The 19,424-nt window shown below is 56.5% G+C and overlaps 1 protein-coding gene across 4 annotated transcripts in view; it reads left to right on the top strand.

The window, feature by feature from the left end:
- The window catches only part of RPS6KA1 (ribosomal protein S6 kinase A1), a 37,321-nt gene that overhangs the window by 2,755 nt on the left and 15,142 nt on the right, over positions 1–19,424 (top strand). The window contains exons 2-11 of one of the 4 annotated variants that reach the window (XM_043445370.1): positions 3,647–3,691; positions 12,022–12,138; positions 12,430–12,511; positions 14,308–14,388; positions 14,571–14,650; positions 16,266–16,372; positions 17,343–17,380; positions 17,719–17,861; positions 18,277–18,347; positions 18,667–18,755. In XM_043445370.1, coding sequence (XP_043301305.1) covers positions 3,647–3,691; positions 12,022–12,138; positions 12,430–12,511; positions 14,308–14,388; positions 14,571–14,650; positions 16,266–16,372; positions 17,343–17,380; positions 17,719–17,861; positions 18,277–18,347; positions 18,667–18,755 — 853 coding nt within the window. Of the gene's footprint in view, positions 1–3,646; positions 3,692–9,102; positions 9,229–10,948; positions 11,169–12,021; positions 12,139–12,429; positions 12,512–14,307; positions 14,389–14,570; positions 14,651–16,265; positions 16,373–17,342; positions 17,381–17,718; positions 17,862–18,276; positions 18,348–18,666; positions 18,756–19,424 lie in introns of those variants that run through there. The other 3 variants (XM_043445371.1, XM_043445369.1, XM_043445368.1) reach the window with 3 other exon arrangements.

Below are 19,424 nucleotides of genomic sequence, written 5' to 3' on the forward strand. Positions count from 1 at the left end.
TGTCCAACCTTGGCTGAGGGCTAGTAGTGCCAGCCAGCCCTGGCACCTGGCCCCCAGCTTCCAGCAGCGGGCAGGGTTGCCAGTGCTGGGCTCTGAACCCAACTCCTGGGGCTGCTTCCTGCCTGTGGGGCACGTGCCGTCTTTGTCCATCTGCTGCCCGGCTTCTCCAGACACTGCCCTGGACGCTTCTCTTCCCAAGACAGAGCGGCTTGGGTGGGAAGGAAGGATGCTTATTGGAACCCATCTCTGACCTCTGGGGAGGGGAAATAATGGCCTGGGGTCCCTCAGTTGCTGTGCCCATGAGTATTGCTCTCTGAGGAAGTGGGAGGAGAGTGAGTCTCCCTCCTCTAAGAGGCTAGAAGCCCTTTCCTGTACCAGACTCGTAGACAAGGTCTTTCATTCAGTATTCTGCAAGGTCAGTATCATTGTCCTTATTCATTCATTCAGCAAATATTTATTGAGCACTTACAATGTGACAAATACTTCTCCAACCAGCAGGGTGTCACTGTGAACAAGACAGACCTGCCCTCCTAGTACAGGTGAGGAAACCAAGGCTCAGAGAAGTAATGTGACAGACACATTCAGAGTGAGTGGCTGGCAGAGCTAGCATTAGGGACTCTGTCTCTGTGGCTGCAGACCTGTGTTCTTTCCACCCTCTGTGCAACAGTCAGTCCAGAAGGGCAGATGCGCCCTGTCTTCCCAGGGCTTTCAAGGGGAAGGTCACCTGTGGTCCTCTTTGCACTCCTAGTCCTTTTTCCAGGGCCGCCCATTCCCCACTAGAGACCTTGTGCATCAGCTCTTACAGGCCTGGGGTTCCATCAGGATGGTACCCAAGCCAGACCCGGGGACTGGAGGCAGCCAAACAGGCTCCCTGAATCCTCCAAGATACTTCTCTGTAACCCTCCTCTGGGTTCACCCACCACCTCCTGCTCTCTCTCACTAGGGATGCATGTGACTCTAGGTCATAGCCCCATGTCTGTTACCTGCTAACGGAGGGGCTGCAGTTAAGTCACTCAGCTCTTCTGAGCCTCATCTGAAAAATGGGAGTAACAACCTACTGTGGCCTCCTTGCTCGCTTTGCTGGTTTGAGGTTTCATTTGACAGGCTATGTGCCAGACCCTGAGCTGGGTGCCAAGGAGACAATACTGGACAAGCCGTGGCTCCTCCCTGAGTTAATCTGAGGTTTGCTCGGTGCTGTGAGGCCCAGAGGAGGGAGGAAAGGACTTGAGGCTGTGTGGACAGAGGAGAAGACATTTAACTGAGTTCTGAAAGACCAGGAGTGTGCTGAAGTGACTGGGCAGGAAAGATTTTCTTGGTAGAAGGAGCCACTGTGCAAATGCTTGGGGACACGCTGGTCTGTTCGGGGTCTCAGGTTGTTCAGTTTAGCTCCAAAATAGGAACAGTAATAAATGGTGATTGTTTGTGGACCAGTTATATGCCAGGTGTAGTTTTTTGTTTTTTTTTTAATATTTCTTTATTTAGCTGTGCCGGATCTTAGTTGTAGCACTTGGGATCTTTAGTTGTGGCATGTGGGATCTGACCAGGAATCAAACCTGGGCCCCCTGCACTGGGAGTGTAGAGTCTTAGCCCACTGGACCACCAGGGAAGTCCCTGGATGTATGTATTTTAGAGACATTATTTTGCTTGCTTCTTAAAGCCACCCAGTGAGGTACATTACTTTTATCCCCATTTCACAGATGAGGGAACTGAAGCTTTGAGAAATGAAGTAACCTCAGGGTTATTATGCAGGTGATAGAAACCAGAATTTGAACCCACAAGGTCAGATTCCAGAACCCACATTAATCATCTGTGGGAGCTAGAGATGATGGCTTTGAATGCCATACCAAGGAGCTGGGACTTTATCCCACAGGCAGTGGGAAGCCATGGAAGAGTTTGAGGCCCGGTACCTAGAAAGTTCTCAATAAGGAGTGAGTGAGTGACCAGGGGAGTCTTACTCAAGTGTAATGATTGCAGTTGAGTTTTAGGAAGGGTGAGGGCTTAGAATGGGGGAGGCTGGTGTGTAGGCCCTTGTTACCATCCGGGGTTATGTCAAGAGTCTACAATGCTGGGTGAAGTGGAACTCCGTCTACAAAGGCATCACACCTCCTCCTCCCCTCAGGCCTGGTTCCACCCTGTCTTGCTCCCCAAGCTCCTGAGGAAGAACACATATGGTGGGGCCTCGGAATACTGGCCCCTGGGGAGGATTAGGGGCATTAAGGAGGTTCAAGGGGCAGGATGTCCAGGGAGTGCTGGGGAGGGAGTGCTGCTCCAGGAGCGGGGAGATTATATAACCGGGAGAGCACAGCTGTGCCCGCTGCTGCCAACAAGACTGCAGCTGCCCTGTGGACTTGGCCCCTGGCTCCAAAGTCCTGGGTCTTCCTGGTTTCTCCACACTCTTGCTGTGCAGGAGGGCTGGGGACAGCTCCTTTTAGCTTCCCAAGGCCCCGATGGGGTAGGTTACCCACCTCATATCACACAGGAAAGGGGTGGTGTACCCAGGGTGGACAGCACCCAGCAGAGGGCGAAATCTGGCGCCTGGAGGACTGCCCAGGGGCGAGCTCCCGTGCCTGCCTCTCTGTTGCCCTGGCTGGGCACCGGGCTTCTCATCCTCAGTCCTCTTGAGCACCTCCTGGTGTCAGAGACCGGATTTTGAATCCCCGCTTAGCAGTGGTATGACCTTAGGTGCCATCACGAGGCCCCTCTGCGCGTCAGTTTCTTTCTCTGCCAAATGGGACCCGGGCCTACTGCCCAGGTCAGGAGGGTTTAATGGTGCCACAGGTGTGAGGCATCAAGTGCAGAGCTGGGCGTGCAGCAGGGGCTCGGAAGAGAGCAGCTGTTAGCACCAAAGCCTAATCTCTGCCTCCCGGGCTCCCCATTTATTAGGAGGGGCTCCCAGGTGACACTAGTGGTAAAGAACCTGCCTGCCAATGCAGGAGACCTGAGAGACGTGGGTTCGATCCCTGGGTGGGGAAGATTCCCTGGAGAAGGGAACGGCAACCCACTCTAATACTCTGGTCTGGAGAATCCCATGGACAGAGGAGCCGGGCAGGCTACAGTCCATGGGGTCGTGAAGAGTCGGACACAATTGAAGTGACTTAGCACGCACCGCCCATGAGTCAGTAGTCCCTGCATTGTGATAAGTGGTAAAATGAAGGCTCATAGGGAGTAGCAGTGATTCTGCAAGGATGGAGAGGGGTCCCAGAGAAGGCAGGGCCAGGGCATTTCTGGGCTGGACACTCTCCCAGACTTTGTCTCCTTCAGCCCTTACGTCAACTCTGGGAGGTGGATGTAAATACCCATGTTACAGATCAGGAAACTGAGGCCTCTTGAGTTGGTTAGTTGGCACACACACACAGAGTCCTTTCCTTCTCACTGGGAGGAGGTGACATTTGAGCCAGACCTTCAAAGATGAGATGTTTTCTAGGCAGAGACCGTGGGAGAGGGGTGCCCAAAATGGGCTGCCTGAGTCGGGGTGACTGCAGGAGGCTTGAGGCCTGTGCCCTCCCAGAACTCCCGCCCCTGCCTCCAGGGCCCTTCTAGCCACTGGGAGCATCCAAGGGCCGGGGTGCCCCGTAGGGGCTGTCTTTGCTTTGTGCCACTCTGGTAAATTCTGACAGTGTTCCCCACTCTCTCTTCTCTTTTCCAGAATGGACAAGCCTCAGGGGAAGAAGCTGGGCTTCAGCCATCCAAGGTAAGGATCGTCAGGGACGGAGTCACTGCATGGAGAAGAAGAGGAGGGAGACACTGACCTTGTCCCACCCAGGTGTGAGGCCCCCTGGCCCAGCTCAGCCTTCCTTCTCTGAAAGTGAAAGTGAAAGTCACTCAGTCGTGTCCGACTCTTTGCAACCCCATGGACTATATAGTCCATGGGATTCTCCAGGCCAGAATACTGGAGTGGGTAGCCGTTCCCTTCTCCAAGGGATCTTCCCAACCCAGGGATTGAACCCCGCATTGAAGGTGGATTCTTTACCAACTGAGCCACCAAGTCCTTCTCTGGTCCCACCTAATACTGGAGGCAACGCCGTATGTCAAGATTACTCCCTTCCACCTTCTGGTTTCTCAGGTGAGTGGACTATGGCCCAGTCAGGGTCAGAAGCCAGGCTAGAACTCAGGTTTACCCGTCACCCAGACCAGGATGCTTCCTCTGTTTATTTACTCGTGGTGGCTTGGCTGACTGTATTAAGAGGGTGAAGGGGTGACGGGAGAGGCTCAAGTCCACTGGGCCTGACAAGGGCCTGGAATGGTCTGGGCACCTGGCGCTGGAGGGAACCTGGCGGCGTCCAATCAAACCAGGACCCAGTGCCTGGCATGTGGCACACAGCCCGTTTCTCAGGGCTCCCAGCCCCAGGCCGGCTCCCTCACCTCTCCGCTCTCTGCTTCCCTTGGGCGCCTCCCTTCAGCCCTCCGGGTCCAGTTGCTGGTTTTGTGTGTTGATAGCACTGCTGAGGCTGGGGGGCAATCTGGCCTGGGCTTTCTCATCGCCGTGTTGGGAATGACCTCACCCGATCCTCAAGGTGCTGTGAGGTCGCTGTGGAAGCCACCAGGCAGGACAGGGCGTGAGTTCTGGCGGTAGAGCTGACCTGAGTTCTAGTCCTGCCTCCACCATCACCATTTGACCTGAAGCTTCTCCCTTCTGAGTCTAGTTTCCTCAGCAGTAAATTGGGAATGATGGTGCCTGCCTCCTACCTCTCAGGAGTGATGTGAAGGACAAATGGAAGAGCAGCTGCCTGGCACACAGTAGCTTTAGCCCTAGCAGCCTGAATGCCTGGCCGTGTTGCTCAGCCCCATTGCCTGTTAGTGGCCGCGCCCTCCTGGCCTGGGTCTGCCTCGGTACCAGACCATAAGCCCGACCTTTGAGATAGACCAAGGGCTGGCCCTGATGTTTGTCTTGACTCAGCCTCCAAAGATAAGGGAGCCGAGTTTCCTGGGGTAGGGCAGGCCAACAGAAGTAGGCTCCCACCCCCTCCTCTTTTTCACTATGGCAACCTTGGGTCACCAAAGGCCAGGCCGAGTCGTGTGGACTGGGCCCCTTGACTTGTCTCAGCTTCATGTGGGAGAATCTCTTCCCACCACATAGCTACCCCTGGTTGCCTAGTAATGAAGGGACTGTAGGTCTCCAGTGAAGATCCAGATGTTCAGATCTTGGGACTGTAAGTTCTCAGGGTTGCAGAGGTGCCTGCAGCTTTGAGGGAACTGGTAGTGAGTGCAGCTTCTCACCTCAGAGCTAGAGGGGCTGGTTAAGAGAGGACAAGCAATTACCCAGGTGGACGACCTACATTTGATCCCAAGTCTGTGACTTCTTCCTGCTTCTAGAGCAGATCCTGGGGTGGGAAGGGAGACGAGGCTGGACTTGGATGGGGCAGGGAGAGCCTTGAATGCCACATTAAGAGAGAGAAAGTGCCATACCAAGAGCTTTGCATTTGGTTCTCATAACACCCCCAGAGGTAGAAACTGTTACTCTCCCCATTGTACAGATGAGAAAGTTGAGGCCCAAGGTCATATTGCTAGTGGGCAATGAAGTCAGGTCTTGCTTGACCACAGAACCCACATTCCTCCCAGCCCAGGAAACACACTGAGTGTTGAAGAGGAGGAGGAGCATTGTGTCCCCGTGACCCCAGTTTCCATCATTACTCGGCACCTGCTCATTCACCTTCTCTGTTGCTGCAGAATCTCATAGCATCCCCAGTGCCCACTTTTGGGCTCAACACACCAGGGGGCGCTCAGCCTGTGGTCAGAACCTCATCACTTTGTGCAGTGGAAGGAGCTGGTTTATCTTTTGCATCATCACATTTTCATGGCACTGGCACCCAAAATGAAGTCAACACCCCACCATCAGGGAGTTCTCAGTGTTGGGGAAGGGTGGTAACAAGACAGCTGTGTGGTGGATGCAGTGATGGAGAACAGGCTGTGGGCACATAGAACCTCCATTCAGTGCCAGGCCTGACAGTGGGCAGTGAAATATACCACCTTCCTACCTGCCTCTCTGGGGCATGATGAGATGAGCACGTCCCAGGGAACCCAATAGCATCCACACTCAAGGTTGAGGGTGGACCAGATGGACGGGCACTGCTGTGTATGACAGAAGAGGAAGCGTGGGCTGTGGGGCACCAGGTCACCTTCCCTGCAGAGCTGGCATTTGCCAGGGCCTCGAAAGCCGGGATTTGGGCAGCTGGAGAGAGAAGTGGGCCTTCCAGGGGGAGGAGAGGTCTTGCTTGGAGGAGAGGCAGGCTCTCTGAGTTCAAAATCCTGCTCCTCTTTCTTATTTGCCGGCTGACCTTGGGCGAGTTGTTTTACCCCTCGGAAGCTCAGATGCCTCTTCTGTAAAAGGAGAATAGAGTCCACCCATCAGGGCCACCCAGAAGGAGGGAACGTGATGTGCATAAATTGGAGCATCCAGCAGTGTTTGAGACATCATATTGGTGTTTAATGCTTGTTTATTTGATCCGTTTCAGGCAGAAGAAGGGATTGGGGTTTTAGCAGCTGTAGAGAGGACTGCAGTCTAGGATGAGAGCTCCCCGTGTGCACCTGGTCCTTCAGGCATGCTGGGGCTCCATTCACCCTCCCTCCCTTCCTGGGGGTGGACTGGGCACCCCAGGCCCCCTCCCTGGCTATCTCCGGAGCTGGACCCCTTGGAAGCGCCTGCAGGTCTATTTTGAGAGCTGTGCGTCTCCCCCCCTCCCCTCCTCTCTTCCTGTTTATGAAACCCTGATCCCTCCCGGATCCCTCATGCTCCCCTGGCTGGAGCTCAGGCAGGATGTGATTGTGGACTTCGGGGAGCCTTGGGAGTCTCAGGTGTTGGAGGGGAATTTCCCTGGGACTGGCCGGGGAAGGCTCCCCCACCCTCCACCATCTCAACACCTGAGGCCCGTGGACTCTGTCCCTTCATCCTGCCCAGAGGAGACCCTGCAGTGGTAAGAATACCCTTGCCATTCAGGGCGTTCTGTTTACCACATTTCTTTATCTCTGTGGTCCATTTTGCTTCTCGAAACAACCTTCTGAGGGTGTGAACATTTTACAGAAGAAACTGAGGCTCAGATAGGGAGAGAGGGTTGCATGGGAACAAATGAGTAGACGGTTCTTAACTTCCCACCCGGCCTTCCTGGCCTCAGGCCTCTTTTCCATGCTCTCTACGTGGAGTGTCTGTTTTCCTCCTCTCTGCTTGACCAGCTCCTGTTCATCTTCAGGGTCCAGCCAGACTGTCGCATCTTCCCAGATCTCACCCCGGGCGACAGAACCTGTGGGCCCCTCCAGCACCTTGCCTGCGCTGCTGTGTGTGCCATAGTTCCGTTTTGTTGTGTGTTTGGGGGAGCTGTCTGAGGACAAGGCTGGAGTCTTCCTTAACACGTGCGCCTCCTAGTGTCTGGCTCCTGGCCTGGGGATACACCCGGGGGCCCGTAGCTGTGAGTAATGTCCAGAGGGGAGGCAGGCTGGTGGGCCTCGCAAGGAGAGTGATGATGAAATGCTTCAGCCTGTAGGCTTCGATTTTGCCCCGAGCTCTCCGCCTTTCTGGCCATGTGGCCTTGGGCAAGTCACTTTCTGTCTGAATGTAGTTTCCTCTTCTCTGGAATGGGATGACAGCACTTCCCTTGGAGTAGGACACCTGAGCCTGGCAGAATCCACACCAATAAAAGCTGAAGGAAAGAATGGCTTCCTGCAATAAATGCTCAGTTAAGGGGCACGATTCTCATCATCACTGCATGCCAGTCCTGGCCTCGGGCCCAAGGCCAGCTCACCTATCAAGGAGGCCTGGGAACTGTGGCCCCACGGCCCAGAGGCATGCCGGGAGAGGCGTCTGGGGCTGTTTGCCCCATGAGAGGGGGCACCCCTGGGAGGCCCTGCAGATGCTGCTAGCTGGGGGAGGGGCTGTTGGTGTCCGTTAGGGCCAGAGATCAGCAGGTGGGCTTGGGCTGCAGCTGCTGGAGGGAGCCCGGGCTGGGGACCCTACAGGCCAGGGATCAGGCAGGGTGTGTGTTGGAGGCATTGGGGGCGGGGGGGTCGCTCTGGGCTTCTCTCCAGCTGCCTTGTGGGAGGAAGTAAATAAGAGGAAGTATCTATGGGGGGAATGGGGCCGCGACCAGGGGGTGGGGTCTGGTGCTGTCCTCCCCGCTGCTGCCACCGGAGGCTCCCAGGCCCTGCACGTACCCCTTCGGTGAAGGCAGTTTGGAGACAGCTTCCTTCCTGTTGCCCCTTCTTGTACCCCCGCCATGGGTACATGGAGAGCCTTCCTTTGCTTCTGAAGGATACGGGGGTAGTGGGGAGTCGACGGGGGCTGCATAGCTGGTACTGGACCAGAGAGCTTTGAGGCTCTCAGGGCAACCCCAGACCCCAGGCCCTCCAGAAGCAGCTGAGGTACAACGAGAGGCCTCAGTCTAAGGAAGCATCTTGCACAACAGCCGGCAGGCCCTCCTCAGACTGCTGTCAGGGGCTCTGTGGGGACTGGAAGGGGAAGTTTGTGTACGTGGGGGCATGTTTCCACATAGGGGATGTCTGTGGAAATGGTTTCCGATCAGCGGACTGTGTGCATTTGTGTGTGTGTCAGTTCCTGTGCGGGTCCTGGGTGAGTGATGTGGTAGGCCCATGTGGCAAAGGGCCGGGCCTGGTCCCCACCCTGCCCCACGGCTACCTGTGAGGTCCATGCCTTCTGCCCCGTTGCCCACCCCACCCCACCCCGCCACAGGGCCCTGGGCTGACGGGCTTCTTCAGGGCAGCGCTGAGTGTGGTCGTGCCTGTTGCCATGTTGGGTGGGCCCAGCCGCGGGGAGGTCACCACAGGGGAGGGAACGCCCGTGCCCTGGGCCGGGCTGTCAGAGATGGTGGCCTTGGTGGCTTTTGCCCGCCGTTCTCTCCTCAGGACGTTTGCAGGTAGAGGGTGCCCCCTGTGTCGCTGCCGCCTCTCCTTGTGACTTCTGTCTGTGTCCCGGTCTCCCTTCTTTAGGATCAGAGGAGACGAGGAGAGGGGTCTCTCTGGGTCCACCCTGGAGTCGGGGGCTTGGGGTCTACGGTGTCCCCTCCTCCGCAGGGGAGCCTTGCCCACATTCTGTCCCTCCTCCCGGCAGAGGGGGAAGTGAGAAGGAGGGGGTCAGGGACCCTGCCTTCTGGTCCAGGAAAGTTGAAAAAGCAGAAGTGAGGGGAATAGCCAGGCTCTCTGGCCATAGGCGTGGGCCCCACCATGCAGACCCCGGCAGACTTCCCCAGAGTTGAGAGAGACTCACGCCCCTGCCCCAGAAAGGTGAGCAGAGGCTTGGCCAGCCTCCAGCGGTGTCTGTCACCAAGACGCTGAGCCAGGAATGGGTTTGGGGGTGGCTCTGTGCCCTGAGGTTTCCGGGTGGCTACCTCTGTCCCCAGGGACGGTTCTCAGTCAGAGGCAGGCCGAGAGGTGGAGACTCAGACTTCAGGACGGGGTGGGTAGGTGTTGCTGTGTGGTCTTGGCCCTCCCCAGCCCCTCTCGGAGCCAGGTTTTCTGCCTGTCCCACCTACTGGGTTCCTCTCCGGGGCCTGATTGACCTGCAGTTTCTCATGACTGCAGCTTCTGTGGCTGTTTAGGGTCCCTCAAGGGAGGCATCTCTGAGGGTCGACATCTAGAGTGGGAAGTCCCCAGACTGTCCCTGGTACTAAGGGAGAGGGTGGGCTTGGCTCGGCAGGATGTGTTTCTGGCTGACTTACCCGCCCTCCCTTTCCTGGCTCCTGAGGCCTGCTGACCCCTAGGCAGGCAGGGACCAGGGAAAGGACTTGGGTTTGAGCTGGCTCTGCCACCAGTTCACTTTGAGCCTGGGTGAGTCGCTGTCTGGTGGAGCTCAGATTCTGGTTCCTGAAGTGGGGCATGACAGCTTTGGGATATCTGTCTGGGTCAGGGTCAGAGTCATCAGATTACACTCAGCAGACATCCGTCTCCGTCGGGTGACTTGATCCTGGGCGCCTCTCAGGCCCTGGCATGGGACTGAAAGCCCAAAGAAATGGAATTCCTCAGAGATGAGTCGGCCACAAGTACCAGACTGCTCTCTCTCAATGCTGGGGTTTTGCAGGTGATGTTCCCCCAGGTGGACCAGCAGGAACCCAGAGCTCTTGCCCTTAAGTCCAGGGTTTGACTCTCTGGGTGCCCGTGTGTCTGCCCTGGGTGTCTGTCAGCCTCCTTGGGCCTCACTGATGCTGGCTGCCTCTGACTGCTGCCCATCTGCTTCTGTTGTTGGGCTCCTGTCTGTCTCCACTCCATGAGTGCCTGTCTTTACCTGTTGGGTCCACGTCACATTAGCTGGGTGCTTGTTGGGTCGTGTCCCGTCTGTCTCTGCCTGTTGAGTACATTCCCCATCTGTCTCCACCTGTTGGATGCAAGCCCCCATCTGCCTCTGCCTGTTGGATCTCCATCTGTCTCTGCCTGTTGGGTACATGTCACCATCTATCTTTGCCTGTTGGAATGTGTCCCCCTCATCTGCCTCTCCATGGTAGATATGAGTCTCTGTCTACTTCTGCCTGTTGGGTGTGAGTCCCTTCCTGCCTCCGCTGTGTGTTTGGTACATGTCCCCATCTGTCTCTGCCTGTTGGATGTGTATTCTTCCCACCTCCTTCCTGTTGGGTACATGGCCCCGTGCATCTCAGCCTGTTGGGCACGTGGACTCTCCTACCCATCTGTTGGGTGTGCGCCTTCATCTGTCTTCACCTGTAGGGTGCCTGCCTCTGCCTGTTGGGTGTCCCTCCTTATCTGCCTGAACATGTCAGGTCCCTGTGTCTGCCTGTTGGGCACCTGTCTCCTCCTCAGCAGCTGGCTCGGCATGGGGCTTTCCCTCTGCAGGCCCACAGGGAGGATGGGGGGGAGGGCCAGAGGGCAGCCCTCTGGCGATGGGGAAGGGGGGAGAAGAGAGAGGAAGGGAACGTGGTAAGAGAGCTGGGAAACCACAGGCCCTGAGTGATTGGCGGCCCTGGGCTGGCCCAGCCCCCGCCTTTACCCTGCACATCCGCCTTGGGCCTGGCCACCTCCGCAGCAGCCCCGGACGCTGCCTGCTCCTGCCATGGTGCCTCGGCCCGGCCGGGCGCATGGAACAGGATCCCAAGCCGCCCCGTCTGCGGCTCTGGGCCCTGCTCCCCTGGCTGCCCAGGAAGCAGCGGCCCAGGATCAGCCAGACCTCCCTGCCTGCCCCCGGCCCTGGCCCTGGCCCTGGCCCCAGGCAGGACTCGGTGAGTGTGCCCAGATATCTGGGCCTGGCCTGACGGTGGCCCCTGGAACAGGTGCCCCGGTAACCGGTTTGGAAACAGCTGGCTCTGGGTTCTCCTTGCCCATGCCTGACCCTCCTGGGTGACTAGACCCTGTCCAGCCTTACTTCCTGGGAAAGTGAGGAGGCACTTCCGGGCTCCAAGGCGGTATCAACAGATTGGAGGGAGAGCAGAGGGGTTCTAGAACATCTGGGACCTGGCAGGGGTTTCTGGTAGACTTGCGTGAAGGAGGTTTCAGACGGTGGGGCATAGAGTCTCCGGTCTTGCTCGCACCCACCCCAGGCTGGCACTTATTTGGCTGGTAGGGGGAGTCTGAGGTGACGACCCTGTGTTCTTGGGTACCTTAGCCCTGTCCTTCTACCAGAGAGAGCCCATCTTCCATCTTGACCAGAAACAAAAGCCCAGTTATGCCTTCCCAGGACGCAAGCAAACTCTACTTCCTATTGTATCAAAACCAAAACCTTTGTAGCTGCGGAGGGGAGCCTCACAGGGAGGACCGGGGGCAGGCCTGTAGGCCTCAACCAGAGCCCGGCATTGGCTCTGCCTGGCCGTGCCTGGGCACCCCTCTGGGCTTGACCAGGCTGGAGCAGCAGGAGCGATATGAGCTCACCTGACCTGGCACCTTGGTAGTTTGACCCTCCCTGGGTTTTGATATTGATGAACTGGGAGGCCCCGTCTTCCAGGGTAGCTGGCTGGTTGGGCCTGCAGGACCCTGTCTGCTGAGATCTGGCAGGAGTTGGATCTCAGGGTGGGGGGCCATGCCCTGTGCTGACCTGGATGGGGCCCACTGTGCTCACCAGCTCTGTTCCTCCATCAGGATGAGGGCGTTCTCAAGGAGATCTCCATTACGCACCATGTCAAGGCTGGCTCGGAGAAGGCCGACCCATCCCATTTTGAGCTCCTCAAGGTCCTGGGCCAGGGATCCTTTGGCAAAGTGAGTCCTGAGCCCACAGCTGGGAGGGCAGCACTGGTCATGTCACAGTGGGGGTGGGAGGACCACCTTGGAGCTCAAAGGGTCAGAGGGCAAGGGTTGACAGGTCTGAGGGGAGGAGGAGAGAGGTCACTGTGGTTCCCAGGGGCGACACAGGTCAACGTGGTGCTCAGGGAAGCTGGAGGTCAGCCTGGGACCTGGGGCATGCGAGCTGGCAGGTTCAGCCCCCTGCCCATCTTCTTTTCTGCTTCTCCCTGACCACCCCGCCTCCAAACCCCCCCAATACCGTCTCAGGTCTTCCTGGTACGAAAGGTCACCCGACCTGACAGTGGGCACTTGTACGCCATGAAGGTACTAAAGAAGGCAACACTGAAAGGTGAGTGGGGGGTGCCTCCCCTGCAGAGCCTCAGGCTGGGCAGAGATAGAGGACAGATAACACCCAGCGCTTAGGGGCTTGGGTCTGATGGGAGAGACAGCTCTCTCACCAGGAATACCAGATCTGAAGATCCAGAACAGGTCTATTTTCAGCCCCTCCTTCTCTCCCACCTCCCCTGATGGCAAAGACAGGATCCATGCAGAAGAAAAGACTTCCGGGGATTAACCCCTTCCCACCCCCCTAAGCCAAGTGCCAGTGTCTGTAGCTGAAGGGCGTCTGGCAGGAGGCAGGGGGTGAGTGCGGTGTGTTGGTGGGGGTGGGCAAGGGCTTCAGATATCAGGCATCAGCTTGGTTGGGCAGAGGCATTCTGTGAGCAGAATTGCTTCATGATGCTTGAAGAGTCTGAAGGAGGCCTCTCAGAGTGGAGGAGTGCATGAGAGGAGAGGAGGGGGCCCAGGGAACAAGGCGGTTGGGGTAGGTTGGAAAGGATGAGTCAAGGCAGGGCCCCAGAGATGGATGGAGAGGTTCAGAAGGGAGCTGAGCCCATGTCTAGCATTCCCAGACTTACAGAGGATGTGAGGGTGGTTGGGAGTGGGCTTTGGACTGGACCAGGCTGGTCCCGCTGACCAGGAGGAGTGGACCCCGGCTAGGATGGGGGCAGAATAGGAGGTACTGGCCTTGGGTTCCTGTGGCCACAGTGGGCTTAGCTGTGGTGCTGTAAGACCACCCTGGTAGGGATGGGAATCCTTCACCAGGAAGGATGATGGGAGAAGAAAGATGCTGTGAAGGGCTCCTGGGCTAGGACGGGGGAGCGGGTGCGGGACCCCCCAGGGTGGTGCAGTTGGTGCTGGGACCCAGGAGATTCTGGGTTTCAGCCTCACAGGGAAGGGGCTCCCATGGGAGTAGCCAGGTGAGCTGTGTCTTTAGAGAGCGAGTTAGGCCTTCTCTCCAGACTGAAAACATAGAGGAAAGATACCCCCGGAGGGAGTAACTATGCCTGAACAGAAATGTAGAGGAATAGTAATAGTTTGAAAATGTTAGGTGTATTTTGGAAACAGTGATGAGGGTAGTTAATCCGGTATGGTCCCAGTCTTGTCTGGTGAGGGAAGCAAGAAAATTACAAGAGGGTGAAAGGTGCTCTGAAGGGGAAAATAGAGCACTATAGGAGTCCAGAGGGTTCCAGCTCAGCTTGGCAAGTTAAGGAAGGCTTCCTGGAGGAGAAAATGTCTGAACTGAGTCAGAGGAGAACCTGCTGATGATCAGACGGCTTAGGGACTTTTATTCTTTAAAAAAAAAAAGGGTGAGGTGCCTGCTCAGACCCATGAGTCTGAATTTCAGGCCCAGGGACTCTGCCTCAGGCTAGAATTGGGGATTTTTTTCTTGCTTTTTTTGGCCACACCGCATGGCATGTGGAACTTCCCCAACCAGGGATCGAACCCACACCCACTGTAGTGGAAGGGCAGAGTCTTAACCACTGGACCACCAGGGAAGTCTGGGAATTGGAGATTTTTATGCCAGATGGAGAGGGGGCTGATGAAGGCATCCCAGGGGGAGCCACAGGGGCAGAGGCTGGGGGCACGCAAGGAACAGGTTCCTTAGACTGGCTGGATTGAATGGCCCCTTGGGGCACAGCTAGCGACAGGGCTAGAGAGATGGGCAGGGCACCAAGGGCCAGTCTTGGGCGCTGCCGAGAGACATGAGGAACAAGTAGAAAAGAGAGTCCTTCTTAGCCAAGGCTGGAGGGGCGCTGTGCTGGGCAGCCGGACCTTTGGTAAGCCCTTTCTTCCTTTGACCAGTGCGTGACCGCGTTCGGACCAAAATGGAGAGAGACATCCTGGCTGACGTAAACCACCCGTTTGTGGTGAAGCTGCACTACGGTGAGACCGCGGAGCCTCCCTGACCTCCCACCCCGCCTGCCGGCCTTTGCCCTTGCCGGGGGCCTGTTGCCTTCCCTGCATACTGCCCCATCTGCCGCCTGGCAGACCAAGGGAGCCGAGGGGCAGAGGGACAGGGCCCAGGGCCCAGCTGGCTCCTCCATGGCCTTTTCCCGTCTCCGCAGCCTTCCAGACCGAGGGCAAGCTCTACCTTATCCTGGACTTTCTGCGCGGCGGGGACCTCTTCACCCGGCTCTCTAAAGAGGTGAGCTGACACCCGGGACACCCACTGCCAGGGCCGCGGATGGAGCTGGCATGACAGTGAGGCCTCCTCCTGGGACTCCCCAGGCCTGCCCAGCATCCCCTGACCCACCCTGGGACAGAGCCCATTCCCTGGCAGAGTTTCTGAGAGTTCCCTGAGATGGGTGAGGCGAATCAGGCCCAGGATGTGATCCTGCCCTGATTCCAGGAACCCAAGGGTGGCTCTCACCTCTTCACCTCCATGCTTCTTCTTTTTTTTTTTGGATTTATTTATTTACCAGTTTTTATTTATTTTTTGGCTGTGGTGGGTCTTTATTGCTGCGTGCAGGCTTTCCCTAGTTGCTGCGAGTGGGGGCCACTCTTCATTGCAGTGCTTGGGTTCCTCACTGAGGTAGTTTCTCTCATAGAGCATGAGCTCTAGGGTGAATGGGCTTCAGCAGTTGTAGCTTGTGGCCTCTAGAGCTCGGGCTTAGCAGTGGTGGTGCACAGATTTAGTTGCTCCAAGGCATGTGGGATCTTCCCAGACCAGGATCGAATCCATGCCCCTTACATTGCAAGATGGATTCTTAACCACTGGACCACCAGGGAAACCCCTTCACTTCCATTTTTTCAGGGCTTCTCCAGGCAGGGTTATGAGGATTTGGAGAAGCCCAAATCCATCTGGAAAGCTGGATGCTTTAGGATTATGTCCTGTTAACCAAAAGGCTTTTGAACTCACATAAAAGAATTTGAACCAGATATAAAAATGGGACCATTAATACAAATTAAATTTTAGAAGAGAACCAAAGTTTTTAAATGTTTAAAATGCTGTTTGAATGATCGAATAGATAATACATGACTGAGAAGAAAAATATCCATTGAGAAATCTTCCTCCCACTCCAGCCCTCTCGACTCCCCCCTAGGTAAACATTTTTCTTATCTAAATTTCCCATGTTTCTTTGGGAAAAAATTACAAACCAATTCAATGTATGATCTGAATCCTGACCCCTACTTTCTTATATACAAAATACTGTTCTGTATATACTGTACTTTGCTTTTTTCATGACAGTTTGTTTTGGAGTGACTTAGCACTTATATCTTGGAGATGAATCTGTAGCCATCCATTGTATGGAGGAATCCTTGCTCTAGTTTATGGCTGCATTTTTGTTGTTTAGTTGCCAAGTCAAGTCTGACTCTTTTGCGACCCCATGGACTGTAGCCTGCCAGGTTCCTCTGTCCATGGGATTTTCCAGACAAGAATACTGGAATGGGTTGCCATGTCCTCTTCCAGGGGATCTTCCCAACCCAGATGTTGAACCCGTGTCTCCTGCTTGGCAGGCAGATTCTTCATCACTGAACCACCTGGGAACCCCTCATAGCTGGCATAGCACTCCATTGTGTGGGAAGTAGACAGTTTAGTTTACTGCTTGACCCTTGGGCTGTTTCCAGTCTTTCCCTATTTTGCCTTTCAATGCTACCATGAGTGACTTGGATATTAGTCATTTCATTCTTCAAACCCCTTCATAAAGAGAAGAGGGTATGGAATCTCTGAGGAGGACGAGGAAAGCTGCTGACTGCCCAGTGCCCCAGCTCCTGAGAAAGGGGCGATCCCGGCTGAAGCCCCCTACCTCCTGTTGCAGGTTATGTTCACGGAAGAGGATGTGAAGTTTTACCTGGCCGAGCTGGCATTGGGCCTGGACCACCTGCACAGTCTAGGCATCATTTACAGAGACCTGAAGCCTGAGAAGTGAGTGAAGGCCCAGCTCTGCCCAGCTCCCTAGGGTGTGCAGAGGCAGGCCCCAGGGGCCTCTTCTAGAACAGAGCCAGTCTGAGGCGGGTGGGTGTGACTTCCCCTGAGAAAGTCCCCCTCTCTTGGGTTGCCCCGAGAATGGGTGGGTGGAGCAGTGTGGTGGTAGCACCAGGCTCACCTGGGGGGCTGCCTCATCACTAGTGCTGCCATCACCAAGCACCAGGTACCTCTGTGCCTGGGGGTTGCCTACTTTTTTTGCTAATCCAGCATGACATCTGAGATGCCACCATTAAAAGCCCTTCCTTGATATGAACCTCTGTAGAATTTTCCTTAACATCTAAATATCCTTAAGTGGTAACTTGGGAGCCAGGGGCAGGTGCTAACGTGAAGTGAGATGTGGCTTTAGAGTCAGGCAGAAAGTGAAAAGTGAAAGTGTTAAGTCAGTCATGTCCAACTTTTTGCAACCACTTGGACTGTAGCCCACCAGATTCTTCTGTCCGTGGAATTCTCCAGGCAATATCACTGGAGTGGGTAGCCATTCCTTTCTCCAGGGGATATTCCTGACCCAGGGATTGAACCTGGGTTTCCTGCATTGCAGGCAGATTCTTTACCATCTGAGCTACCAGGGAAGCCCAGAGTCAGGCAGACCTGAATTCAGATCTTATCTCTGCCACCTCCTAACTCTCTGACCAGGGGAGTTATTTAACCTTCCTGGGCCTTAACTTCCCCATGATTAAAATGGGGCCATGAAAGTACCTGCCTCACACAGTTGTTTCGAGAATTAGTGGAAAGGTAGGCAACACACCTGTATGGCACCATGAGTACCTGCTCCACCCACCCATTCATCAGCCGGACCTGGGTGGATCAGCTTCTCTGGGCTGGGCCCAACCTCTACAGCCCCATGGTGTCATCTGACTCCACCAAAGGCCCACGGCTGAGGGGCCCTGACCCCCTCTCTCCATTGCAGCATCCTTCTGGATGAGGAAGGCCACATCAAACTCACTGGTGAGTGGAGGGCACCTGCCCCTCCGGTTTCAGGGGAGGGCAAGATGGGCTCTAGATGGACCTGGGCTGGCTACTAGGGTATCCTCTTGTTGTGAGAGGCTGTGCCAGGCACTTAGAAGTGGTCAAAAGTCCAGGCCTGGCATGACCTGGGTTTGAATCCCAGGTCCCCACTGTGTAATGCTGAGCAGACCATCTCACCCCCCTGGGCCTCAGTTTCCTCCTGAGTACCATGGCAGTGATGCCCTCAGGCCTCTGGACAGGGGGGATGGGTGTGCAGGGGTGGCAGCGAGGAAGGCAGGGGGTCCTGAAGGTGTGTCCGCTTGCCCTCCTTGCCACAGACTTCGGCTTGAGCAAGGAGGCCATCGACCATGAGAAGAAGGCCTATTCCTTCTGTGGAACGGTGGAGTACATGGCCCCCGAGGTCGTCAACCGCCAGGGCCACACCCACAGTGCAGACTGGTGGTCCTATGGGGTGCTGATGGTGAGTGCCCACGCAGGGGTAAAGCATCCAGCATCCAGCCCAGGCATTGGGCCTCAGTTTCCCCATCTGTGGGGCAGGGGGCGGGGGAGGGTGGTTGCTGGTCTCTAAGGCTCTTCTCTTGTCCTCTCATAGCTAAACTGGCCTCACACTCCTCCGAGCTGCAGTTTCCTTCCTTGGAAGGATTCCGGGCTTGGCCCTACCTGGGGTGCCCCCGGCCCGGTACTGGGCCTCTCCCCAACCTCAGGCCCCTAGTCCTGCTCCTGGTGGTCTGATTGACGGAGTGGGGAGGGACACACACAGTCCTTGATCCAGGTGGACCTCCTGGGCGGGGGGCTGAGTGGCTGGCCCGGGTGGGAGGAGGTGGGGGAGTCTCGGGGGCAGGACCAGAGCCTGAACGGACCCTTGTTCCCTGCAGTTTGAGATGTTGACGGGCTCCCTGCCCTTCCAGGGGAAGGACCGGAAGGAGACCATGACACTGATTCTGAAGTAAGCTCCAGCCTCTCTCTGACACCTCCAGGTGTCTCCTCTCCTTGGCCTCGTTTGGGGGTCAGAATAACACCCCACACCTACCCCCAGATTCTCCAAGAATGAGACACTCCACTGGTTCAAGCGCTGTGCTTTGGCTAGGGCTCCCTTTTCACCCACAGGGGCCTATGGGCGGAGAATCCTGAGTCCCTGGGAGGGAAGTTAGTGGACAGCTTGTCTGGACTGACTGAGCTGGAAATGAGATGTGGACAGAGGCGGGAGGTGAGACAGGGCCTCCGGGGCGGGGCTCAACCCTGACGAGACCCGGGGGCCATTGCAGGGCGAAGCTAGGCATGCCCCAGTTTCTAAGCACGGAAGCCCAGAGCCTCCTGCGGGCCCTGTTCAAGCGGAATCCTGCCAACCGGCTCGGTAAGTGGCCCCAGCTCAGGGGAGGGGAACGGGTACAGCTGCGGCCTAGGCCACAGGGCCACATCTGGGGCTGAAAGGGGCCGTTGTCCTTTGTGTGGGCAGACAATGCCGGCGGCCACCCTGCCTTCTGGCCCCATGTGTGGATTGGGGGGCGGGGGGGTGGTGACCTGTGTCTGGGGGAAAGCAGGAACTGAGTCATCTCCACTCCCCCTGGGGATGAGGACAGAGGCCGGCACGGCTCCTCCGCCAAGGCTGCTGGCTCAGGAGAAGGGGCACAAGTTCAGGCGCCAGGGGCTCAGGACCCCACTGCTGGCACGTGGTGGTCCCTCCACAGATACCGTGGTCGAATGAGTACTGTTTGTGAGCAGAGTGACCCAAGGCAGTTGACGTCTCCCCCTGGAGCCCGAGGTCCTTGTCTCCACTGGGGACAATGGTCTTGAGCTTCGTGGATTAAATGAAGTCACGTGAACGTGCCTGTAGTAGCTGCTCAGATGTGTTGGCTCCTTGGCTCCTGGGTTCACCTGGACCTTGACCAGCTTCCTAAGGTCCCATCCAGGTGTCTGGGCTTGAATGGAGGGAGAGCCTGTCTGGTGGCTGACAAGGGCGATGGGCTAAGAGCAGCAGAGATGAGGCCTAAGTTGGTGGGGGTTGGGGGAGGTGGGGACCCTC

This window comes from Cervus canadensis, chromosome 24 (genome assembly GCF_019320065.1).
Source record: "Cervus canadensis isolate Bull #8, Minnesota chromosome 24, ASM1932006v1, whole genome shotgun sequence".
NCBI classification, from domain to species: Eukaryota; Metazoa; Chordata; class Mammalia; order Artiodactyla; family Cervidae; genus Cervus; species Cervus canadensis.